The sequence below is a fragment of the Myotis myotis genome, unplaced genomic scaffold, assembly GCF_014108235.1.
Source record: "Myotis myotis isolate mMyoMyo1 unplaced genomic scaffold, mMyoMyo1.p scaffold_m19_p_18, whole genome shotgun sequence".
Classification (NCBI taxonomy): Eukaryota; Metazoa; Chordata; class Mammalia; order Chiroptera; family Vespertilionidae; genus Myotis; species Myotis myotis.
This window is the reverse complement of record NW_023416322.1, coordinates 11,201,646-11,227,523: the sequence shown is the minus strand read 5'-3', so window position 1 is coordinate 11,227,523 and position 25,878 is coordinate 11,201,646. Positions and strand designations below refer to the sequence as shown.

General features: G+C 49.1%; 1 protein-coding gene and 1 non-coding gene across 3 annotated transcripts; one reads left to right on the top strand and one right to left on the bottom strand.

Moving 5' to 3' along the window:
- Positions 1–240: 240 nt before the first annotated feature.
- On the top strand, positions 241–23,950 carry CD34 (CD34 molecule). 2 transcript variants are annotated; one of them, XM_036343687.1, is made up of 8 exons: positions 241–442; positions 10,471–10,653; positions 11,308–11,561; positions 13,174–13,254; positions 20,727–20,877; positions 21,127–21,179; positions 21,497–21,661; positions 22,370–22,508. In XM_036343687.1, exons 1-8 carry the CDS (start codon positions 364–366, stop codon positions 22,382–22,384), a joined length of 981 nt encoding a protein of 326 aa, XP_036199580.1. In that variant the 5' UTR covers positions 241–363; the 3' UTR covers positions 22,385–22,508. The 2 variants fall into 2 exon arrangements, with proteins under 2 accessions (XP_036199580.1, XP_036199579.1); XM_036343686.1 differs by having other exon boundaries at positions 244–442; positions 22,496–23,950.
- On the bottom strand, positions 9,981–10,086 carry LOC118673888. The gene has a single exon (XR_004973540.1). It is a non-coding gene; the product is annotated as a U6 spliceosomal RNA (small nuclear RNA).
- Positions 23,951–25,878: the final 1,928 nt, after the last annotated feature.

Below are 25,878 nucleotides of genomic sequence, written 5' to 3'. Positions count from 1 at the left end.
TCCTGCCCGGGCCACCGGCACGGCTGACAAAAAAGGGGTTAAAAGTTAAGTGGAAGTGAGCTTGAAGATGAGGCCTCTACATAAACTTGAACAAGGCATCTGGGGCCCACACAAACCTCCACCTTTTTTGGCCTCGAAGGCGGCAACCCCAGCCTCCCTCCCCACGTCCTCCGCCTTTGGGACCGCGCAGGGAAGCTCACGTTAGTGGCAGCCAAGGAGAGGGGCCGGCCTTGCCAGGACCAAAGAGGGAGGGGAAGGGAAAAGCAAGAATCGCCCACCCCGCTCCCGGGAGGAGGGGCGGGCGTCCGAGCGAGCGAGCAGAGTCTCGGGCGCTGTGCATCTCCCGGGAGCCGCGCGGGAAGGATGCTGGGCCGCAGGGGCGCGCGCGCGGGGCGCGGGATGCCGCGGGGCTGGACCGCGCTCTGCCTGCTGAGTCTGCTGCGTGAGTACCCGCCGCGCGCGGCCGCCGGGCTGGACGGGGAGGGCCGGGCGCTCCGCCCGCTGCGCGGAGGGCAGGGACCCTTGCCTCCACCCAAGCCCCCCACGCCCAGGGCGGCTCCAGGCTTCGGGGAGCGAGCCCCTCACCTGTGACTCGGCGGGGCTGGGACGGGCAGGGGAGGCGACCGCGCCGCGAGCGTGCACTAGCCCAGGTGTTACCCCGCGGCGAGCCCCAGGCGTCCCGCAGTGGGACAGCGCGACTAGCTGGAGTTGCCTCTGATAGGCAGCCCTTCGAAGGTGCCGGTGCCCCTTCCCGTTACCAAAGGTGCGGAGCGCAAAGTTGCAGAGAAGGGAGGAGAGGAGCAGCCGAGTTTTGCGGCTGATGAGTGAGAAGCAGCCGAGTTTGGGGGCCTGAGCGTGTCGCGGGGAAGGGGACCAAGCGCCCACCCAGCCCTGGGACGAGGGGGGGAGGGGGCGGCCAGAATTAGACGTTGAAGGAAAGGGAGCAAAGCCACCTGGGACGAGGCCGCGGGCGCAGCGCAGGAGGCCCAGGAGGCAGGCTGAGTTAGGTGAGGAGGGGAGTATGGAATGGAGAACAACCCGCGCGAAAATCCTTGCATCGGATCGCAAAGTGAAGTTACAACTCGCTCTTCCGACACCCACACCCATTCCACTGCAGGGAAGGTGGTGGTGGATGGAGTTTGTTCTCCCCGCTGCCTCCCTCTCCCACCACAACTCCTCCCTCAGGCACCAGCTTAGGATTGTTAGGTTTGGGGATTTTCCTTCCCTGCCCGCCTCCTCCAACTTCTAAAACTAGTGGACAGGTCAGAAGACTAGTGGACGCTTCTCCTCGTCCATAATGCTCTGATTTCTTAAGTTCTTGCTCTCAATTTCCTTAAAAACACACAAACAAACCCACACACAATAGGGCGCTCGATAAATATTCCTTTCATTTGGAGATAGCATTCTCTATCTCATTTCATTGCACTTAGAAGGTTTTAAACACTGTAACTTGTTCTCCCTTTTGCTCAAGATTCGGCTCCCAGGGCTCCCAATTCTCTACTCTTCCCAAAGGCCAGCCAGCAGGGCCCCACAGAGTGGTCTGGGCCAGCCAGCTGGGCCCCCACTCTCAGCCTCCTTTGTGGTCCCTTTCTGGGTCCACCCAGTTGGAGAGCGACTCATTCTGGACTGGAGGAAGCTCTAAGTTAGGCTCTGGGTTGACCTGTTTGGCAGCCCCAGACTTGCCCTTTGGGGCAGGGAAAACGCTGTCCCTGAGGTGTGCAAGCCCTAGCGAGGGGATCCCCCTGGGTGAGCTGATCAGAGGCTCTGATTCACATCAGATGCTCCTCTGCTTTGACTCCACAGCTTGTGATGATGACCTGGTCCTGGGCCCACCCTTTGCTTATTTCCTCAGCTGGCCGGGCTCAGCCTAGCCTGCAGCAGTGGAGGTGCGGGGAGCAACTTAACCTCTTCAAAACCTCAGGCTGACCTGTCGAGAATTTCAGTCTGGGGGTGAGGGATGGGGCATGCGTCCCGATCCTCAGTCTTGCCAGATTGCGCCCGGCGGTTTGGCACCTCTACGCCTTTCTTGAGAACTTTCTAGGGTGTGTTGTTGTTTTAAGACTCAGAGTCGTTTTCTGTCCTGGGGATATATTGTGGAGTCCATGAAATGAGTGACTGTACCTCGAATGCTAACAAAGGGGCGTTGCAGAAATTCTGGGCTATTATTACTGTGAAATTTAGAGCAGCAAGGGGTGCTGTGGCTTTCTCATCACCTGGACACAGAGCTTTGTTCTGAGAAGTTCTTTTTCCTGTCCCTGGAAGAAGTTGGCATGGGGATGGGCATAGCAGCCAACCTAAAGTAGACTTTCTTTGTTGGAAATGGAGCGGCTCTGGGTGGCGGTGAGAGGCATTGCCACACCAGCTGGGGAGAGGAACCCCATTTGTCAGACTCAGGGTTTCCCTCAAGCCTTCCGTGGCCAGTCCCACCCCTTCACATTCCTCTTCTTCCTTTGAGTCCTTCTGTGCCTGCAGACCCCACACCCATATCCTGTCTGGGGCCACATGTAAGAGGGGGGAGAAAAAAGAAAGAAAAGGGAAAAGAATTTTATCAGATATTTTCCAGAGGAGAGAGGACTCCACCCTTTGAGTCTCTGCCACATGGTGACTGAGGAGGAGCAGCCTGGGGACCTCTGACTAATTCAGTGGCCCCCAGTCCTCTTCCTTGTAGGGCCAACCCTGCTGGCACAACCTATGCAAACGCAAGCCTTCTGCAGCATTCCTGCTTGACAGATAAAAACAGGCCACGGGGCCTCCTTTTCTTATCCCTTTGGCTCCACCTCCTGGGAGCCTCATTCACTTATCCTCAACTCCTTCATTCTCTGACTGTCTTCAAAAGCTCAGGGCAAAGGGTGCCAAACTGCAGCTGATAAACTCCTGCCAGTCTTACAAAAACAAATAAAAAAGAGGAATAAATTCCACTCCTTATGGTCTCACGGCCTGATTTCCTTTAGACCCTGGGCAGGCAAGCCCGGGCTGACTTTCAGGGCTGGATGGTTACCCAGCTCCACCCTGAGGGTGCCTGGGCCTCCCTCTCTCATTGACTTTACTTGATCTAACTAAATGGCCCGAGTGTGGAGAACTGAACATGTGAAGGTATGGGAACAGAACAAAAACACCACCCTCCAGAAGAAAGTGCTCAGAGTCACTAGAGCAGAATTTCTATATTTTTCTGGGCTTTGACTTCTCTAATGAGAACATTTTCTTGTCTCCTCAGCAAAGAAATAAAAGCACATTATCTATGACTTTTAGTCCCCAAAGCCCCCAACTCTGCTAAAGGGAAAGATGTGTGCATCTTGGGGGATGCATCCTGGGACCACCACGCCAGGGCCCACCTGGGAATGAGTCACTCCCCTTCAGGTGTAAATAAAGGAAAGGCCTTTTGGCTTCATTGGAAAGTCTGCTATTTGTTGATTGGGGAGAGTTGGGCGTGGACAGAGAACCTATCACTGACACCTACAGGGGGCAGCCTCTCTAGGTAGCCAGTTCCATTGTTCAAGAAAATCCCTTAAATAGTCTTTGGATGAGACAACCTAGCCCCCCTGGACAAATTTAGGATGTGCAATTCCGCAAGAGGTTGACTCGCTGAGCATGATAAAAGAAAGTTGAACTTTGTATTTGATGAGCCTGAGACAAAAGGCTGAAGTACTCCAGAGTCCAAGCAGAGAGAGAGAGAGAGAGAGAGAGAGAGAGAGGAGGGGAGTGCCTGGAACAGTGGAGGGACAGTGGAGGGTGGAAAAACCTGGCTAAGAGACCTTATGGTACGATGTGGATGTTTAGCACCATCGTGTCTAGAATTTCAGTTTTGTCACCATCTCTTGTAGGCTGTGCTATAATCTCGCCCCAGGCTGTCAGGCCTTCAGTAAGCACAGGGTAGCCTATGTTAGCAGTCTTCTGGGGAGAATAAAGGAGTGGGTGCTTGGCTAGGCCATTCTGAAGTAGTGCAGACCAAGAATTGCTGCGGCCTGCGGATGGGGAGGCATAGCTCTTCCATCCAGGGGTCAGTGGCAACCAGGAAAATGCAGGAAGAGGTGGCTGGGAGAAATGTAGGCCCAGAGAAAGCTCAGGATATTGGGGTTCCACAGTAAGTGGATGGGGTCCAAGACACATCATTTACATAGTAAAGGGAAGTCTCAGTATACGGGGCACACTCAGGCCACAGACACTTGGTTTAAATTCAAACGTTAGCTTGGCCTCTGATGTATAGGAAGGATCAGCCCAGCACTTTGTTCTAAGCCAACGAGGCCCAAACTCCTGGAATCGATAACAAGGATGCTTCCCGAATGCTTCCAGGAAAGATGGGCGGCTCACCATCTTGCAGTTCATTCCATCTTTTAAAAACTAACCTCATTATTTTAAGTTTTTCTTTGTCTTGCAGTGAAATTAGCCTTCCTGCTACGTCTAGTCATTCATTCCAATTCTATTTTTTCTATTAATTCACAGAATCCTTCTGATCTTTCTTCATGACAACCATTTTCGACCTTTCTAATCACCCCACTAGATTATAAACTCCTTGAGGACAAGGATGTATTTAAATTCTAATGACGCTCACCCCTAATAGTGGAAAGGAATCTTCTCTTATTTTGTGCTTCCCACAGCACTGCGCATGGCCCCTTGTACGTCACTGGTGCTTATGAAAAATAAGAATGAAATGTACCTTGAAGAAAGTTATTTACTCTCCCTCCCAAATTCTTCTTTTCTACATCAGAGGTTATAGGAAAGGGACAGATAGTAAATATTTTCGACTCCCAAGGCATGGTGCTCTCCACTGCATATTGTATTTATTTTATTTTACAACACTTTAAACACATGAAAGCCATTTTTAGTTTACTGGCCACGGTATAAACAGCCCACGGGCGGGATTTGGTCCACCATCTGCAGTTGCCAACCACTGATTGAGATGAAATAACAGTAGGCCCTCAACCATAGGACTTGGTTTCTAGAACTCTCCTTATTCTGGTTAACTTCCCATGGACACTCCCTAAACTTCCCCTTAAAATATAGTCTTAAATGAGACCCCTCTACCTAGTGGTGGTTGGTGTGACCGTACCTAACACAGTCTCCATTCAGTCCAAGTGTTTATTTTGAACTCAGGACTGTGCTAAGCGCTCTGAGTAAAACAAATGAGTAGAGGAGACAGTCTGGCACTTGAGAAATGTATAATGGAACCGAAGTGGCAAGACCGCTACTCAGGAAACAGCATATATGATTTGTGCTCCGTAAGTGATAGAGATACACGTCCTAAGGTCTTGGAGAAGCAGAAGGAAAGGGGCCTACACTGAAGATAACCACTATTTCTTGATGTTTACCAGATAGACTAACTGCTTTACACCCCTTTCCTCCTTTGTTCCACAAAACAACTAGGAAGTAGGGACTATTTTTATCCTCACTTTACAGGTGAGGTTTAAAGAGGGGAAGAGGCCGGGCTGGTGTGGTTCAGTGGTGGAGTATTGACCCAGGAACTAGGGAGTCACGGTTCAATTCCCAGTCAGGGCACATGCCGGGGTTGTGGGCTCAATCCCCAGTGGGGGGCATGGAGGAGGCAGCCGATTTATGATTCTTTCTCATCATTGATGTTTCTACCTTTCCCTCTCTCTTCCTCTCTCTGAAATCAATAAAAACATACTAAAAAATAAAAACATAAAGAGGGCAAGAGGCTTCCCAAGGCCCCACTGCCGAGCATGGTGCAGAAGCCTGCCTGCTTCCATCAGGGTTTGAGAGCGGAGCCTGGGCTCTGTGCTTCCAGGCTCTGCCGTCTTCTCGTCAGCTCAGGAGTGGGCTCCCAGGGAGGCCCCTGTGCTCCTTCTCCCTAGGACTGCATCTCTATGAGCTGAGACACCCAGGAACTCCTCCAGGAAACTCCTGGTGGGCTGGCTGCTAGAATTTGAAAGAATGGGCCGAATGGGGCTGACTGGCTAGGAGGTCAGAAAACAACACCAGCAAAAAATAAAAATAAAAATAAAACTAAGCGTCTAAGGAAAGTAAGATCAAGGACAGGAAAACCCAGTCTCCTAAGGTGTGGAAATTGAGTTATTTAGGTAGCCTTTCTGAATTGCTGAGGATTTTAACCCCACACCTACCCCCCTTTAAAGAGTAACAATAGCTTCAATTCACTAGTTGTAGGTAGAAATCTTATGAAAATGTATTTCAGACTCTTCTGCTTCCTTAAGTGTACCAAAACAATAGGACTTTAACCTTCATGCTTCAAATGTATCATGAAAATAATTTGCTCAAGGTACAACTCAGTGACATTCTAATGCTTATGAAGGTGTACATATTTATTAACTCCTCCCATAAATGATTCCAGGCTAGTGTGTGGGTTTTGATACTCATGTCTGTTTTTCATTTCTTTCCGTTTCTTCACTTTTAGCTGCTGCTTCTCCTTATTTATTGTTTGTTTCCAAGGGTCTCTTTTTAATTTTTAGCTTTAGCTAATATATCAAATAAGCAACTTGAGAGTATTGTGTGTAAAACAAGAATAATTGCCTCTGAATAAGTGCCTGTAAGTTAAATGGGTGACTTTTGCTACATCAATTTTGTGACATCTAACGTGGCTCCTGAGAATCCTCGCATTGCCACCTCCCTGAGGCCTCGTCTTCTTCTCTTGCTCCATGTCGAGAGTTGAGACCACACAGCACACCGCGGGTCTTCAGTGCAGGCCCCTTTCCTTCTGCTTCTCTAAGACCTTAGGACTTGCATCGCCATCACTTGCGGAGGACAAATCATGTAAGCTGTTTCCTGAGTAGAGGTCTTGCCATGTTAGTTCCATTATAAATTTCTTGAGTGCCAGTTAATAAAGATGGACTGAGACGTAAACAAGATAGCGTTTCCTTCTATTTGAAGTTGTACTCTCATACGGTCTGGTGGAGGCCTATGCCTCCAGTCTAGAGTGGAGTGGATGGAGTGCCGGTCTTACCCGTCGATTTTAGGAATCTGACTGGTAGGCTGCTGTCCCTCCCCGCGGAGTAAGGGAACAGAAGTTCAGATAAAGAAAGGTCAGAGTCGAAGGCTTAATGCCGTGGGTGTGTGGGGGAAGTAGGACGCAAAGAGGTCTGTGGCCCGTCTTGATTCTTATAAATGTCATTTCTTCAAGACCCCAGTCTCTTCAAGGGAACGAACTCTATAAAAGGGTCCCTAGAGACTGTGAAACCATGAGACTCCCTCACTGATGGTCCCTGGATTGCAGCACCAGGCCAGGATTGTCTCCCATGGCCCTGCCGAGGTGCCCCCTGGCCCTACACCAGCTTATGCGTACCCCGCGCTCAGCCTTGCCTTTCTGTTCTCCATCTCTCTTCAGCTTCCCCAGCATCTCCGAGGCTTCCCTGCTCACCCTAGACTCAGAGCAGATGGATCCTCAGTGCTCGGCTGAGGGGTGGGTGGGAGGAGGCTGCGGCAGCCGGGAGCCCGACCCTAGTGGATTGGTAGCTGGCCTGGGCCTAGGGTTGCTTCACTCATCTGGCACAGGCACCTCTGTCCTCAGAACTAGCAGCAGGTTTCTGGACACATCTGGAAAAGTTCAAAACTGTTTGTCTGGGTGAAGGAGGTCCTGGGGGAGGGGGTTCAACAGCATGACATCACCTCAGCCAGGCCCAACTTCCTTCGGGAAGAGAAAAGGGCAGGGCCAGGCTGGGCCAGATGGGATTCCCAGGAATGGATGTATTGGAGGGGAAGACGAGGAAAGGGCGGGCAGGAAGAGTGACGTCAAGGGGGATTCCAGCGGTCCCTTGCAATGTTCCTGGAGAGGATGGCTTCGGTTCTTATCACCTGCCCCCTACAGTGAATCCAACCCTTAGGGGCAGATTGCTGAGAGGGTCCTACTGAAGGACAGAAGGAGATGGAATCTGCTCCCTGTCTATTTCATTTTGTTAAACTCACTCCCTGCCTAAGCCAGACAGGAGCCCCCCTCCCCCACTTTACTTTCCAGAGAACGGAGGATGCCTGCTGGTCCTGGGAAGTTTGGCCCCCTGAGTCAGCTAAACCTCCATGGCCCCACTGCTCCTCGCCGCGCATGAACTATGCCTTTCTTTGCCCAAACCCTGGCGATGCCGGTTCTCATTTCTAAAACGGAGAGAGCGGTATTACTCTGTCCTCCTGCTCACCAGCCACGTAGTATTCAGATGACTGTTGTCCTTGCCCTTAATAGCAGTCTTCCTGCGGCAGGTTGGGGAGGGAGGCAGATATGGGGCAAGAGAGACTTGTCGCCATCTCTAGGGACACATTCTTGGCCCCAGGTTAATTGCCTTTAAACTGAAGACGAACTTCCCTCCTGTTGCTGAGGGAAGGGAAAGGTTTCATTCGACGTTGCTTTTCCCTGGAAACCTCGGAAAAAGGCGCACCTGGCTCTCAATCGGGAACATTTAGAGACAAGCTTTGGGGACCCTCAGGAGCCTCTCCTTGAGGATGGCTCTGCTGGGTGTGAGCCCTGGATCTCCAGTCCACCGCGGACATGTACAGGGCCCAAGCCAGGAGTACAGTGAAGGTCCACACACTACATGTCTAAACGCGTCAAAGTTATAAACCAAGCCAACTGGCTGATAAATAAAATATCGTCTGTTCTCCTACCTGGGGAAACATACCTTCATGGCCACCGCAAGGCCAGGTTGGCATGTGAGACTCTCACAGTCCTGGAACTCAGTCCCACAATGTGGCTGACCAAGAAGAGGTGGCCCTTGGTCCTAGCCCACCCCCCTTTTCTCTTCTTAACCATGACTCTGGCCCGCACCATAAGGGATCTTCCATGCATGCAAGGGTCCCTCCACCTGCACGCTTATGTTCTAAGCCTTCGCCCTGCAAAGAGCCACCCCCCCCCCCCCCCCCCGGCCGCCCCTGGGCCTGGCGGGCGCACACTCTGGTGCTGCAGCTCACCCTCCGCAGGACGGGCTGGGAGAAAAGGCCCGTGCCGGTCCTCCGGTGAGTAACACGTTCTAGGTCTTCTGGCCCCCAGTGCAGATTCTGGAAGGGAGGCTCCGTCTCTGTGGGCACCGTGGTTGGAGGGCAGCGCAGGGCGGGAGGAGGGACAGAGTGTGGGCTCTAAAGCTCAGGGTCCAGGCGACAAGCGGCTCCTCCCTGGGTCTAAAGATGGCACTGCTGGCTGGGAACTAGGAAGCACGGAAGGGCAGGCACCCTCGGGAGGATCTTCAGAGAATAACTAGATCCAGGAACATTATACTGTAGCAAGTTAGCATTCATCTCACTGATTCTCCCAAGAACCCACGTAAGGAAAGAACCCTCACTTTAGAGATTTGTAAACTGAGACGCACGCACACACACATGAAATTGCAGAGTTACTGGCAGAGTCCAAACTAAACTCTCCGTCTGCGTCTGATGGGAAATCGGGCCTGGTGTTCTCCAGTTCGCCAGCTAGGTTTCTAGGGCAGAGATTCCTGAAGGAAACCTTCGGGTGGCTGGCTGCTGTTCTTCAACCAAAGGAAAGCAGAATCGGTTTAAAGGCCATGAGGGAAAGAATGCGGGGAGTTTGGGGATGGGAAAGTCTGGGAAGAAGAGAAGAAATGTAAAGGGACTGCATAGAGGATGGTATGAACGTAGTGATTGTTCCAAGAATGAAAATGGCGGTGCATGGAGAGTCAGAAAAAGAGAGGATACGTTAAGAAAGGAATAGAGATATATCCTCTCCACATTTTAGATCTCTGTAATATTTATTCAGGTATACTTTGATATTTTAATATTTTAACATGTTATGAACATAGCCTCACGTACTCATATTGCTATAGTTTCCCCACATCTCTTTATGTGTAATGATTACGCGTCTTCGGTGCGTATGACATTTATCCTATTGTAATTCATTTTAGTTGCTTGCAACTTTTCCCTCCTGTAGATAATCCTCCTACAGATAATACTCTCCACGCCACTCAGTGCATACAAGCTTTTCTTTCCCTGTTTCCTTAGGAAAAATCTAGTCGTGGGAAATTAGTTTCCTGTCCAGGAGGAGGTTCTTGTTGCTGTTGCCTTGCCATGGGTGGCAGGAGATGTTGTCACGCTTCACGAATTCGCATATCATCCTGCACAGGGCCCAGGCTAATCTTCTTGGTGTCATTCCAATTTGAGTATATGTGCTGCTGAGGCGAGCACAGGATTTTCTGGATGGAAATTAAATCACACCCTGGCCAGTTCTCTCAGTGGTTAGAGCATTAGTTGAAGGACCAAAGGGTTGCTCATTTGATCCCTGGGTTGGGGCACGTGTGGGAGGCAACCAATCAATGTGTCTCTGTCACATCAATGTTTCTCTCTCACTCTCTGTCCTACTCCCTCCCCTTTCTCTCCCCCCACCCCTAACTCTCTCTAAAAAATCAATGAGAAAAATATCCTTGAGTGAGGATTAACAAAAAATATATATATAGAAGAAGAAGGAAGGGGGGGGGGAGGAGAAGGAGGAGAAATAGAAATTAAATCAGGTGATATCATGAGGCTCCAAGACAATTTAGGTTCTGACTTTTCCTCCTTGTTTCCCTACAGCCTCTGCATTCACAGATACAGATAACTTGACTGCTGTTGCCACAGAGCCATCTACTCCAGGAATGCTTTCAGCTCTTCCTACAAATGCATCCAACCAGGAACCCATAACACAAAGGACTCATGAAAGTACCACCCTCTACCCTGTCTTTCAGAACAGCAGTGGGACCACAGCAGCCATCTCAGGTGAAAAGTGTCTGTCTTGGGTCCCAGAGGGATGCTGCTGGTGCTTGGGTAAAGCATTAGGACATTTGCAGACGGCCCTTCCTGCCCCTGCTGACCCCCATAGAGGGAAATACAAGCTCCTATAATAATGGTTTGGGCATCTTGTTTAGGGTACCCTGAAGTAAGTTCTAGATCATTCTTCCTCCAGTGACAGTGTCCTCAGGCCAATGTCTTGGCAGCTGATCCTGATCAGTCATGTTCCTCGTACCTCTGCTCTCATGCTGAGTCGGGTTTAGTGATGAAACAGGACTAGATGAGAACTCCCTAGAGATCTCTGACCTCTCCTGAGTGAAGGAAGGTGTGTCCGGCTTCAAATTGGTGGTCTTTGACTTCACTGGAGTGGACCAGCATCCAGTTAAGTTTCAGAATCCTGAGGGAATTCTAATACACCTAGATTACAGCTATGGTTCCAACAGCTGGCTTGAAATGAGTTCCGTAAGGGTTAGGCCATAAAGTAACTCTTAAATCCCCAAATTCCCTCTTCTGAGTTGAAGACCATGCCAATGTCATTATCTATAAGGTCTTCACTCATGACAATGAACTGAGATGTGTGTGTGTGTGTGTGTGTTTATGCAAATGTGCTCAAATGCACACTTGTGCTTTGGTCTTTTCCAGAGTCTACAGTCAACTTTACTTCTACCTCTGGGATCACCCCAGTTCCTGGAACCGCGAACTCTTCTGCCCAGACACAGACCTCTTTAGCCACCATAGTGTCTTCCACCCTAACCAACTTTTCAACTTCAGAGATGACCTTGGAGCCCAGCATGTCACCTGGAAATATTTCAGACCCAATATTCAATAGCACCAGTCCTGTGGCATTTACCATTGAACCCAATACATCCTTTTCTTCTACCCCAAGTACCATCAAGGTGTGTGAATTAGGCCAAAAATGGCAGATATCCCCCTCATTTCATATACATATGCAAGCTCTATACTCCCCTTAACAACTTCTCATCCCAACCAATAAGATTTGGGTCATTAAGAATTAGCATGGGCCCTGGCCAGTGTTGCTTAGTGGTTGAGTCCCAAGCACTGAAAGGTTAACAGTTCGATTTCCAGTCAGCGCACATACCCAGGTTGTGGGTTCGATCCCTGATCAGGGTGTGTATGGAGGCAACCGATGTTTCTCACATCGATGTTTCTCTCTCTCTCTCTCTCTCTCTCTCTCTCTCTCTCTCTCTCTCTCTCTCTTTCTCTCTTCCCACCCTCCTTCCCTCTACTTTAAAATCAATAAAAAGAATTAACATGGCCGAAGCCGGTTTGGCTTTTTTAAAAAGAATTAACATGGAAAATATGCAGCCTAAATATTGCTGGAAGGGGTAGAAAGAGGGAGAGGGGTGGAGTCAGGTGGCAAGGCTGATCTGTGCCATGGGAATTGCATTTCTAAGGAGTAGAGATTAAAGGGGATTCTCTTCGATCCGTCCAATCCTCGCTGTTTTTTTCTAGTACCTCTTGGTCTGGGCTTTGATTAGGGCCCCATTCCCCTTTGTACACATTTAGAAACCATCTTTCATTTAATGGGGCTGTTTTTCCCAAAATGCTTAGGGCAAATACCATTTCCTCTGTGTGAGAGGGTTTGGCGGAAATGCCAGGCATAGAGAGGCAGTGAGGAATGGAACAACAAGGGATGGTGAGATCACCGGCCCTTCTCAGCCCTGGGACTAGTGACTGGCAACAGCTTCCAGCACGGAGGGTAGAAAATATGAGGCCGGGGGACCTGGGAGCTGGTGCTGGGGGACCTGCCTGGCTTCTTTTTTAAAGGAGCTAGAAACGGAAGCTGGACAGTCCTCGGGGTCAGGAGGACACTGAGCCTTGCCAAGATCCGCCCGGCCCCCCATTATCTGTTTGCCTATACAAGGAGAGGCAAAAGTAGGTTTACACGTGTGAGTACGCAAAACATATAATTTATTCTTGTATAATGATTCATTGTATTATTTTTGATATAACAACCTGTAAACCTATTTTTGCCCACCCTGTATGGCCTGACTGCGAGTAAATCATTCACTGGAGGAAAACAGCCTGCCCTGCCCGCACATATCTCTGCACAGTGCATGCCAGTGTTTACCAAGTTTGCAAATAGCTGGTATCTGCTGGGACCGGCGGTGAGATGGAGGAAGAGAGTAAGGCTGTCATAAAGCTCTAGTCCTCTAACAAATTTTTATGCATTTATTTTATTTTATTTATTAAATTTATTGGGGTGACATTGGTCAACATAAACATACAGGTTTCAGGTATGGGTTTCTGTGTTATAAGATCTGTATATGGCACCATGTGCCCATCACCCAGAGTCAGATAGTCTCCCATCACCTTATATTAGGACCCTCTTCTCCTCCCCACACCTCTCCCCTTCTCTAACAACTTTTTAAAATTCTTTTCTCTGAAAGTCTCTTAAGAGTGTACTTCACAGAAATCAAACTGGAAAAGAGGTGGGGCAGAAATGAGAGGCAAAGATGCTGGCTTATTTACTTTGTTTTAATACAGGGAGACATCAGATGTTCCGGAGTCAAAGAAGTGAAATTGACCCTAGCTATCTGCCTGCAGCTAAATGAGACCTCCACCTGTGTAAGTCAAATCCTCACCCCCATGCCTCGCCTTCCCTCTCCTCTCCTCCCACAATTCCTTCGCAACCCCCTTAAACCATTTGTACTAGATGGACTGTGGTGGGGTCTTAGCAAGGTCAGGCTACTTCCAAAATGAGTTTTGCGTTTAGGGAGTAAGAGGCCCCATCTGGTGGACAAAAAAGATAAAGATGATTCTATTTAAATGTAGTTTTTACCTCCTCTGGTATAGTCTCTATAGTACATTTAATATATATAGTCAGATTTAAGTTTGATTTTATATTAAGAAAGTCCTTCATGAAATATAAAATAGTCACCTAAAATATTAATTTCTTTATTATATTTATTTACATATAACTTTAGTCCATATAGAATTTCTTTTTCTGTAATGCTGTGTTTTTCATATAACCATTTCCCAAACATTATTTCTTCCTTTGTTGATCAGAATGCTTCTTTTAGCTTATATTAAATTTTTATATGTCACAGGGCATATTTTGACAGATATTTTATTTGTTCAGTTTGCCTGTTATAACATTTTTTAAATTATTATACTTTTACATTACAGGACTTTTAATATTTAGCCAGGCAGGTCCTTGCTCTATCAAAAATGAAAAGTACTTTTTATTCTTTTAGAAAAAATTTAGGAACATCTTGTCAAGATTTTTTTTTATTAAAATTTTAATTGAAACTAAAATTCATATTTTTTCTGTTCTTCTCTTATACTATTCAGCATCGTGGGTTTTTTAGTTTTTTAATTTTTTTCTACAGGTTTTATAGATTTCTTAAATTTATCTATAATATGGACTTATTATGTATTACAATTAGTTATTGTTGGGATATCAAAGTTAATTGAGTTTGGAATATTTATCTTGAGGTTAGCCATTTTGGTTAACTTACTTATTAATTCCAGGAGCTTTTTAGTTTATTCTTTTCTGTTTTTAAGGTAAGTTATTATGTTACCTTCCACAATCTGTTGTTTTTCTCCTCATTTTTCGTAGTTATGCCTCTTGTTTGAGTTTCATGTCTTAGTGCATTGGTAAGAATGTACAGTGTCGTGTTCATTTTTAATGATATAGTAGGCCTCCTTACTTTGTTTCAATAAACCTAGTTTCCTGACAGTAACAAGGCTCTGGGTGAAGGATGGGATGACAGGAAGAGTGGTATTTACTTACCAAAAAAACAAAAAAAACAAACACCCACAAAAAAAGTTTCCTTATAAGTTAAGAATTCATTTAAAGGAACCATACATGTGATGTGAGGCATACACCGACCCGGAAAGGGCTAGGAATTGACTGTGCTGTAGAGCACATGAAATTACTTATTTTGTCTATTCTAACTACTGACATCTACCTGTGATTATTAGGTGGGTGGTTCTGACTCACAGAACTTTTAAAATTATAGCTTAGAGAATTAACTTAGGACTTTTAAAAACAAAATAAATTGTGAAGACGTAAGTTCACACAATGGAATAACTAAGTGCAATTTGCAAAAGAGCTAACTTAGACACGAATATAAATTCTCTGTGTGTTCCTGATGCTGACTTCCAACTCAACTCATTAAAAAAAAAAAAATGCCAAATCCTTTGCTAATTCTAGCTCAGGAAAATAATCATCTCCCCCTCCCCCTCTCACCCCCTCTTTTGCCTATCATCTTGGTTGAACGCTTATTTTCCTGTGCCAGAATGCTCATTCTTTGTACCAACAATTTAGAGCTGATTGCATAACCTTCCACATGTCTGTCCATTTCTCTTCAAAGTTCACATTTAACGAGGGTCATCATATAAAACAAGTGCCAGGAACTTCCTGCTACTCCAGAAATAATTCCTCTTACGTTGCTATGCCCTCTTTCACCCTGTGGTCTTGGCTGTCTAGTCTGTGTTGTGGCACAGCTGAGAAGATCTGCACTCTCCTCTGAGATGTGGGGAGGGTCCATGAGTATCAGTGTGGAAAGAGAGCAGCTCCCCCGGGATTCTAAAGAAGGCTTCTGCTCTGCTTGCAGCGAATCAAGTCTACGGTAGCAACAGTGGAGTGCTATCATTTCCCTGGTGGGTTTACCACTATCGATCCCCCTTCCTTCCTGAGGTCCCCTCTTCCCCAGACCCTAAGCAGCAATGCCTCCTATGATTCCCCAAGGTCATTTTCCTCAGCCAGCCATCCTTGTTCTGAATTTTTAGCCACCTCTCTTCTTGTGTCCCAGATTCCTTTTCCTTGAGTCCTACATGATGGATCATCGGTCGGTTCCCAATGCTGACGGTGCGGTGTTAACTGTCCTTAGGCTGCTTTGTACTTTTGATGTCAGAAGGCCTTATGGTACTGGTTCTGACCATGGGAAACTTAGGCCCTACTCACAGCCTAATGAGAAGCATGAGCGTTTGGATTCCCCTAACATCACGTCCTTGAATACGTAGGTAACGTTGGCGTGCTCCTGCATCTGTACTCCCAGGAGAGAAATGCACAGGCATCGCTCTCAGCCATTCAGACTCTCGTTCTGTGCCAGTACCTACTGAGTATCCAGCGTGTTAGCTCTCGCTGTGTGGATTCTTCCGGCTTGCCTTCCACACATGCATTCTGTAGACATTTGTATCCCAACCACCCTTCCTTCACTCCCCATCCTTCGCCTCTAGGCACACATCCCCTGTATGATCCAGGGAGAGGGAGGGCGGGCCCACGCTCTTCTCAGGCACCTGGTACCACAGCTCAGAACCCTCATTAGCAGAACGTGTCACTCCAAGTCTGACTTTCATTTTCTCTGCTGCAACCTCAGGTTAATTCAGTTTTTGTGGTTGTGGTTTCTCAAATTGTTTCCAAAATGTGAGGTTACTTTATTCTCTTATGCCATACCCATTCTTTTCCAGGAGAATCCACCAAAAAATACTTTTAATGGCAGTAAAATACACATGGCATTACCATATTTAAGTGTACAGTTCAGTCGTGTTAAGTAGAGTCACCTTGTTGGGAAGCCAATCTTCAGAACTCTTTTCATCTTCCAGAACTAAAACTCCACACCCATTAAACAATGTCCCATGCTCCCCTCCTCCTAGCCTCTGGCAACCACTATTCTACTTTCTATTGCTCTGAATTTGATTACTCTACGTATGTCATATGAGTGGAATTATACAGTATTTATCTTTTTATGACTGGCTTATATCACAGCATAATGCCCTCAAGTTTCATCCATATTAGAGTCCATGTCAGAATTTCCTTACTTTTTAAGACTGGATATCTTTTCCTATTGCATGTATATACTACATTTTGTTTATCCATTCATCTACTGACAGACACTTGAGTTGCTTTCATATTTTGGCTATTGTGCATAATGCTGCTATGAGCATGGGTATACAAATATCTCTTCAATGCCCTGATTTCATTTCTTTTGGTTATATAACCAGAAGTGAAATGGCGGATCATATGGTAATTCTACTTTTAAATAGAGTTTATGTTTTCCATAACAGCTACACCATATTACATCCCCATCGACAGGTCCAGAGGGTTCCAATGTCTCCACATCATTGCCAACACATGTCATTTCCTGGTTTGGTTTGATTTGGTTTTGTTTTTGAGTAGCCATACTAATGGGCGTGGCTACTCTCTCATTGTGATTTGGGCTGGCATTTCTTAACAATCGATGACATTGATCATCTTTTAATGTGTTTATTGGCCATTTGTACATCTTATTGGAGAAATCTCTATTTAAGTCCTTTACCTGCCAATTTGGTTTTTAGAACGACCTTTCTTTGGAATCAGATCTGTTTGTACGGAGGTTTTATTTACTCAGCTAGCTCACCTCACCCTTATTCTGTCCCACTGACTTCATCCGAGGCAGATTGCACATCATACCCCCAGCCCACGCCTTCCTTGCCCTATGCCCAAACACGAAAGGTCAGTTTCCATGCAGAAAAACAGCTTACAGATGGAGGACTGAAGAAGACAGTGTGTTTCTTGGAAAGAGCCTGGAATCTGGAGACAGCCTAACTTCGTGCCCTTGGTCAGCTGTGCACTTGTTGTGTGACTTGTGGCAGGTCCTTTAATTAGTCCAGAACCCATATGAACATAGAGGTTTTGCCTGCATTTTCAAGCTCACACCAAAGTAGATAAAATTATTGAGGGAGATGCAGCACTGGGAAATATCTAAATGTTATTTAGAAAAATTCCTGTCCTTCTCTCCCTATTGTAATGCTTAGCAGGCTTCCTTGACAAGCTAAGAGTCCTTGCAAAGTTTGAGGGTGCTACTCTAGAATGGTTGGTTGGTTTTATGATTGTGGTTATTATTTTTGCAAAGAAACTTTGCAAGCAGATGTCGTCGGGGGCTCACAAATCGGGTTCTCATGAGCGAAATGGCGAGGCTGTGGCCTCCTCCTGCCCCCTCTCCCATGATGCCTGCCCACAGCCTCTCTTGGGGAAGGATGTTTATTTCAAGCATCCGGAGAAGCATTGTGCTTTGTTCAGGATCCACCTGCTCGTCTCCAGGCTCAAGCACAATGCACTGATGCCGAGTGGGAGGCTGGCCGCCGTTATTCCCTTGAATTTAGTCCAAGAAACGAAGCAAGGGGCGGAGGGCCTCTGGGTGAAGGCCAAGCCAGTTGGGATGCTAGGTTGAACAACAATGCACTTTTTGTTTATTTGGTGCTATGCTTAGTTCAGTCTGGGTTCCACGTTATGTAACATACACCTGCTCCCACACTAAGGAGTCTTACAGTCTGGTCAGAGAGAAATGACAAAAACAGTAAGGCAGAATATGATTAAACATCAAAATGTGGATTCTAGATGGCAGAGTACATAAGGTATTGCTATTATTGATAGTAATAGTAATGGCTGCCATTTTGCCAGTGCCCCTGGGGGTTTCAAAAGCCTGCTGGGCACTCTTTATACAACACCTCCTTACTCACCTCAACAACTCAGACTTCAGCTAAGGACCATGACACTCGGGCAAACTGCATGACATGAACGAATCTAGTCACTAGCAGAGCAAACGTTGATGCGCATTCTGATGGGAGGTAGGACCGGCTTCAGGGAGGAAGTGGGATTTGGAGGGATGGGGAATCCAAGGGAGAATGTTCTTCATTCTCCTGCAGCTAGGCTTGTGCCAGTCACAGGCTCTCATGCCCCTGAGCTTCCTTATGGGGGTTCCCCCAATCAAAGGCCTCTGCCCACTGGCTCCTCCTCTACACTTTCTGCCTATTCTTCAAGGCCTACATTGAGACGCTCTGATAGCCCCACGCCAGATGTGTGCTCACCCTCCTCTGAACGCCCATAGCATCTTAATTGTACCTTTCTTTGGTAAACTAGGTCTGTGACCTCTTGGTCTCTTTTTGCTTCCGTTTCTTCATCTATAAAATGAGGAGAATGACAGTACCCATTTCATGGAGTGATGTGAGGCTAAATGAATCAATATGTGTAAAACACTTGAAACAGCGCCTGGGACATAGTAAACTTCATTTATGTTCATTGCCATGCACACAAACCCGGAGCTTGGACATGTAGAATTCATGCTACTCTCCCCCAGCCCACACACATACCCACCACGTGACACACGCACCACGTAACACACGCACCACGTGACACAGGTTTTCACACAGCATCGTATATTCAGGGCTTGATAAATGTCAAGACCTGATTGAGGTGCAGCTTCTTGGACTCAGCTGCTTGAAGATGGTGCCACCTCGCTTGGCTTGTCTTAATTGTGCAAGAGCCTGTCCCTCTGCCCCTCTCAGGAAGGAGACATATTCCAACCAGAGACACATCAGAAGCCCAGCCATCCAGCAGCACTTCCCTGCTTTTCATTCTGAAGGCATGGCGCTAGGGAGGGTGTAGTGCTCATGGAAGCCAGGTGCGGCTCTCAGAAGGGACATGGGCCTCAAGAGGAAGGAGACTACTGAGTGTGTCCAATGTGGTGTCCAGGCTACCTATAGCAAGGAGCCAGATTTTTCCAGAAGCAGAGCCTCTACCCAGGACTTCACAAGGGAGACCTGCAGAATTCAGCCTTTTCCTGAGGGGTGAAGCCGCCCTGGCCTGAGAATCCATTTCTCTGAGACCTCAGCTCCCAGAGGCCTTCCAAGGCCGCCGATGGACTCATCTCTCTGTGGCTTGGAGGTCAGCGAGGCCTGCTCTCCCGGCCTCATCCAAGCCCAGTGAGTTTCACTCAGCTCCCTAAAACTCCAGCTGATGGAAGCAAGCTGGGGCCTGAGGCCAATCTTGACCTTGCCTTGTGCGAGAGCAAAGGAGCCTGGGTTTTCCTGCCTTGGGCCAGGGCAGTAGGAAAATACCCAGGCCGCCGTCCAAGCTGGGAGGGCCCTCTGGCTTTGCTACAGAAGCAGTCCTGCCTACAAACAGGAAGCTTTCTCCTCCATGTAGGCTCAGCTCTGATGGCCCTCACACGCCCCAGCAGTTTTCCCCTAACAGGAAGGCGGTCAGAGCTGTTCAGGCATTTCCTCCTCCGCCATCTGCCATCCGGACAGAGGAGAGTCTTGGTTTCCACTCCTTTCCTGTGCAGGGGAGGCCACTCTGATTGGAGGCTGCCGGCACAACCCTGGGGCACTCGAGAATGGGGTGTTGGAAGGCACAGCCAGGGCCCGGGCCTGGCTCACTGTTGAAGAATTATCAGAGTTTATCTGCTGAGCCTGAGTGCCTGAGTAGGACTCAGTTCCTCAGTATGGACCAGTCAACAGCCTGGAGGAAGACCTCTGAACCTCAAAAGCACGGGCTCCAAACTTATGTTTTAATAGATATTTGTATTGATTTCAGAGAGGAAGGGAGAAGGAGAGAATCATTGATCGGCTGCCTCCTGCATGGGGATTGAGCCCCAAAAGCAGGCATGTGCCCTGACTGGGAATCGAATCATGACCTCCGGGTTCATAGGCTGATGCTCAACTACTGAGCCGCACTAACTGGGCAAGGGTTCCACACTTTTAATGGGAAAGGGGGATAGAGGCTTGACAGAAAGACCATTTCCCTTTGCACCGTGACCTTTGTGAGATCCCTTGGAGAGTAAGAAGGGAGGGACCCAGGATCCTGTCGAGTCTATAGTCATAGATTTTGTCTCCACTCCTCACCCCTCTTGGCTTTTTCCTAACATTTGGAGCTACTCTAGCCTTGACACAAAAGATTTTCTCCTCAGTATTGCGCTATTAATATTTTTTGTTATTGGCAAATTATTTTGAATTTACTTTGAATAGTATATGTGGGCAGGGCAGTCCTTTTATAAATTTGTTCTCTGGCATCTTACACCTAAGACACTAATAGATACATGTTTTGGTTCCAAGAAGTTTGTTTCGTGTTTTTTCTTATTGTGTTCTTACACACACATAGTTCGAGGTGTGTTGTTTTTGTGTGTTGTTTTTTTTTCCCCCAGTTGGAATTTTAGAAAAAAGGGATCCTTCCTGTGGAGGATTTAACCAGAATTATTGTCAAGACTCTGGATGCAGTTCAGGGCATAAGAGTAATTTCATCTCTTGCTCGCCCTTTTCCTTGGTCTTCCCAGGAGAACTTTAAGAAGGACAAGGGAGAGGAGCTGACCCAAGTCCTGTGTAAGAAGGATCCGGCTGAGGCTGCGGCCAGTGTGTGCTCCTTGCTCCTTGCCCAGTCTGAGGTGAACCCTCACTGCCTGCTCCTCGTCTTGCCCACCCAAACAGGTAAGGGGCACGTCTGTCTTGGGGGCGAGGAAGGGAGTGGGGCTGAGGTTAGAGGATGCTGGGGAGAAATCAGGCATCATAACTCAGAGAGTGCAGGGGCTGGGGGGCAGGGCTGGGCTGACTTTGGGAGAGGCCCTCCTGAGATGAACCACCCTGGCCATCAGAGCATCTTCTAAAACAGCTTAGGAGGAGAGAGCAGGATGGGCTGGCTCAGCTTCTAGATTCAGCGACCCCTGTTTCTAATTCTAGAACGGACCAGCAAGTTCCAACTTCTGAAAGATCACCAATCTGACCTGAAAAAGGTGAGTTCTCAAAGATGTTGGGTTTGGGCTGTTCGCTGGAGTAGGGAGAGAATAACGATCCTCTCTGGACTTCCCATCCCTCCCTCTCCATCCTTCTCCAACAATCTTGACCTTCCTATGCTGAACCAAAATCTCACAGTGCAGCTTGATGAAGAGATATCAGTCTGAAATCCTATTTAGGAAATTCCTGAGGTCCATGTCTTCCTGTGTTCACCTACTGTTGGGTCACACACACAGGTCTAGTGTGGGCTGGACTCCTTTCTACAACCCACCTCCCACAAGTGACTAGGCTGTATGTTCTGTGCCTTCTCTTCCAGCTGGGGATCCAAGACTTCACAGACCAAAGTGTGGAAAGCCACCAACGCTATACCCCCAAGACCCTGATTGCACTCGTCACCTCGGGGATCCTGCTGGCTGTCTTGGGCATCACTGGCTACTTCCTGATGAACCGCCGCAGTTGGAGCCCCACAGGAGAACGGCTGGTTAGTTCTGGGGTCCAGGCCACAGGAAATGAGGAAGATGGTGGGCTTCCGGGGCAGCCCATGAATGTCATGTCAGGGGAGGAGGGATACCGGAAAAGGCACTATTTGTGCCCTTCCACGGGGATAGGCCACGCCTACACATACTGTGGCCTTGGATGAGTCAAAACAAGACGCAGGGTGGGCCAAAAGTAGGCTTACAGTTGTTTGTATATTCCATAATGCAATCATTAAGAAATAACCATCATACAAGAATGAACTCTGTGCTTCGTGCACTCACAACTGTAAACTGACTTCTGCCGATTGGGGAGGGGGACTGACTGGGACCAGCCCACCTCACTGTGGTCGCCGGTGGTCCCTGCCATTGACTTATTCTTTTCACTGGGATAGTTCATCCGGGCATGACCGGAGCAGCCTGCTGAGTCAGCCACTTGCAAACATATTACGTGGCCACGGGTGCCACTTGGCTCACAAGGGGGCATGTGGTGGGAAAACATACTTTAAAAAAAAATTATGTTGGGGGGGAAAAACCTATTTTTGACATGTTCTGGATGAGGAAGGAATGGCTGGGGTTTGATTGGTGGCCTCTGGCGGGAGGGGGGGGGGAGGGGGTTGGGGGGGTTGTTGTTACATGTCAGGGAGCCGGGTGTCTGGGGAGCTGGCTGCCGGCTGGTGGCGGTGTGGTGCTCTCCTCTGTCCTTTCTCCTCTAGGAGCTGGAACCCTGATGGCTCTTCCAGAAGAAAGGAGTCTGCACAGGCAGCCGCCCCCCTCCCTTCCCCCACCGGGTCTCACTCCCCTGCTTACAGATAATGCTCCTTTATTTATGCACTGTCTAGGGGGAAGACCCTTATTACACGGAGAACGGTGGCGGCCAGGGCTATAGCTCAGGCCCGGGGGCCTCCCCTGAGGCTCAGGGAAAGGCCAGTGTGAACCGAGGGGCTCAGGAGAACGGGACCGGCCAGGCCACGTCCAGAAACGGCCATTCGTCGAGACAACACACGGTGGCTGATACCGAATTGTGACTCGGCGGGTGGGGCGAGGCGGGGCGATGTCTGCGGGGAGGGGGCCCGCCCTGCCGGAGGTGCCATCCCTCGCTTGCACCCTTTGCCACCGCACACACCTTCCATGGCCATTCCTGGGGCCCTGCCCTGCACCATAGAGGGGTTCTCTCCACCTTGGGGAGCGGCAGGTAACCCTTTATGCATTCAGCTCCCTGAACCCAGACGCTGGGCTCCCTGGAGGAAGGATGTGACGGGGAAAAGCCAAAGCTCAGAGAAGCTTCCAGTCGGAGTGGATGATCCTACAACCTTCACACTTGGCCCCTTTCCTCTCCCGCATCTCTGCCTCGTTCTGGGAACTCCCGGGAGAAAACATGGGCTTTTCTGGGCTACAGTTTCCTCCCAGGAGGCCTTGCCTTTTACTGTTTCTTCCTTATATTTTCTGTCTTTGCTTTAAGGAAACCAAAGCAGCTCACTACACCTGCTCTTTGTTATGATATAGCCAGACACCTTGTCGTCTTACACCATGTACCTTACGCCCCTTCCAAGTCACTGTGGACCCGTCACCTGCTTCCCTCTTGCTCTCCAAGGCTCCCCCGAGCTCCGCGGTCCCCCCACCTCTGTGTGCAGAGGCCGCACAGCTTCATGGCTGAGCCTGGACCAGGGCTCCGCGTTGTAGAACAATGTCTCTGTTTGGGAGACGGGATGGAGGTGTATGGACACATGTGTTCCCACCCATGAGGGCAAGTGGAGGAGAGCACACAGCTCAGTGCTGGTCGTCCCGGAACCTCCCAGAGCCTCTGCGCAGGCCCCTTCCTCCCAATGGTCAGAGTGGACAGGAACACGGGACCACATCGCTGAGCCAAACCCCCTGACCTGTGCGCATCTCAGGAAGCCTCTTGCTCTTAGGCGAGGTCCTGACCTTACCCTCTGATCTCGATGGCTTCCTCCTCCCCCACCCCCCGATTCCTGGGGTGAGCTGTGTCCTCAGGCCCCCAGCAGACTCCCTCTGTCCCTGTCTCCCCCACCCTGACCCCCTTCACTGCTCTGCATCCCGTGGTGGTCAGGGCCCCAGGACAGCCACCAGAGGACCCTCACCACAGCCACCTCCTCTGTGGGTGACCCAGGTCCTCATTTTTGTGGGGTTTTTTTTCCAGAGGGGTGAGCAGGGATCCTGATTTCAATGACGGTTGGAAATAGAACTTTCCAGAGATAGGATGATTGGGTAGATTTTTTTTCTTCTGAATAAAGAATGGTGTGTAAATACTGTAATTAAAGTAATAGTGAAACACATTTTTCTGTGGCTCTGACCCAGCTGGGTGTCTCTGAGTGCCAGAGCGGCCCGTCTCTCCATCTGCTCCGCTGGACTGTGCAGTGATGTGTAGGGAGGACCATCTCGGGACACAGGTACCCACCAGGATGCGGCCCCTTGGGATAAGCCTACCAACTACTCCCCTGTCTCGGGGGGAGACGGGGAAGGCTCCTGGGGACGCTGGACATCTTTAGTCATGGAAAGAAAGGCAGAGCGAAATGCAGGGCCTTCAGGATGGGGGCTGGTGCGCTGACATCTGGGGGGCCCTACCCTTCATGAACACCTTTCTGAGAAGAGGCGCATTTTGGTGGCTGTATGCAAAATATGCAAAACACAGGGAAGGGGACATGCCCTGTGCACCCTCTGTGAACACGCCACCCCCGCCCCTGGCTGGGAGCAGAACAGGGAGATCTGGCTGCCAGGTCCAGAAGGGATGGTCTCCACCCTCAGCGTTAAGACAGCAGCCTAACTGTAACACCTTCTTTAAGCACACCACCACCCCCCCACCCCCCCACCCCCGCTCCTCAGACCATAGGAAGTGGGGGTGGGGGGCACCGGACACCACTGAGGAGCTTCAGGAAATGCTCCCCAAGTGTGTCAACAGTGGCGGAGGCAGTTGGGCCCAAACAAAGGATCCTTCCATTCTTATCTGACCAAAGCCAGTCCTTTCCCTTCAGCAGGGCCCCACCCCACTTCCTCCTTGTTTTCTCCAACTGCTCTAACCAGAGGTTCCTCCCCAGGAGACGGAAGGGGGAGATCTAGAGCCAGAAGGTGACAGCTGGCTGTGGGGGGTTGGAGAAAGGAGAGGTGGTTGGTCATTTGAAAAAAAGAAGTCAGGTTGGCCTTCATCGGTCTGGTCACACGTCCTCCCATGAGAGTGACCAGCTGGCCAGTTAGGGTGGCGGGAGCAGGGGTGCAGGGATGGGTGCAGGGTGCAGGCTCCCAGGGAACATGGGAGGAGAGGGAAAGGCAACTGAGCCTTTGAAAGGCCTCCAGCCTCAGGCCCAGCAACCCTAAGTAGTATTTTACCTCGAGTTTGTCAGGGTGTGCAGCTTTGGGAGGAAGGGGTGTGTGTGTGTGTGTGTGTGTGTGTGTGTGTGTGTGTGTGTGTATTTAAGGGGTGGCGACTAGTTCTGATGGCTGGACTAGCACTGAAGGGTCTCAGCTTTCTAGACCAGTGGTTCTCAACTTGTGGGTTGCCAACCTGTGGGTCGCGACCCCTTTGGGGGTCAAACGACCCTTTCACAGGGGTCGCCTAAGACCATCGGAAAACACACATATAATTACATATTGTTTTTGTGATGAATCACTATGCTTTAATTATGTTCCATTTGTAACAATGAAAATACATCCTGCATATCAGATATTTACATGACGATTCATAACAGTAGCAAAATTACAGTTATGAAGTAGCAACGAAAATAAGTTTATGGTTGGGGGTCACCACAGCATGAGGAACTGTATTAAAGGGTCGCGGCATTAGGAAGGTTGAGAACCACTGCTCTAGACCAACTTTCCCCTTTGCCTAAGTCTCCTGGTGCAGCAATGGCTCCACCTGCTGGCCATGCTGGGATCGTACCGCTCAGCCTCAGCCCCATCGCCTCCATGCTGCGTTTCTTTCCCCTCTGCCTCACCCTTGCACACCCTGGTCCAATTCATCTCCTACGTGAAGCTCGTATACCGACAGAAAGTCACTGCTCGTGAGGCCTTCAAAGATACATTCAACTCCGCTCCCTTATGGCAAAGACAAAGTAAGGCCCAGAGAGGGCACGGGGCTTCCCCAGCTCACCGGGAGTCCAGGTGTCCCGAATCCAGAGCTCTCCCCTTCATCCTTTACCCCACCCTTCAGCCGGGCCTCGGGGCTCCTCCAGGTGGATGTCATGAAGCCGGTAAGGGCAGTGTCAGGGAA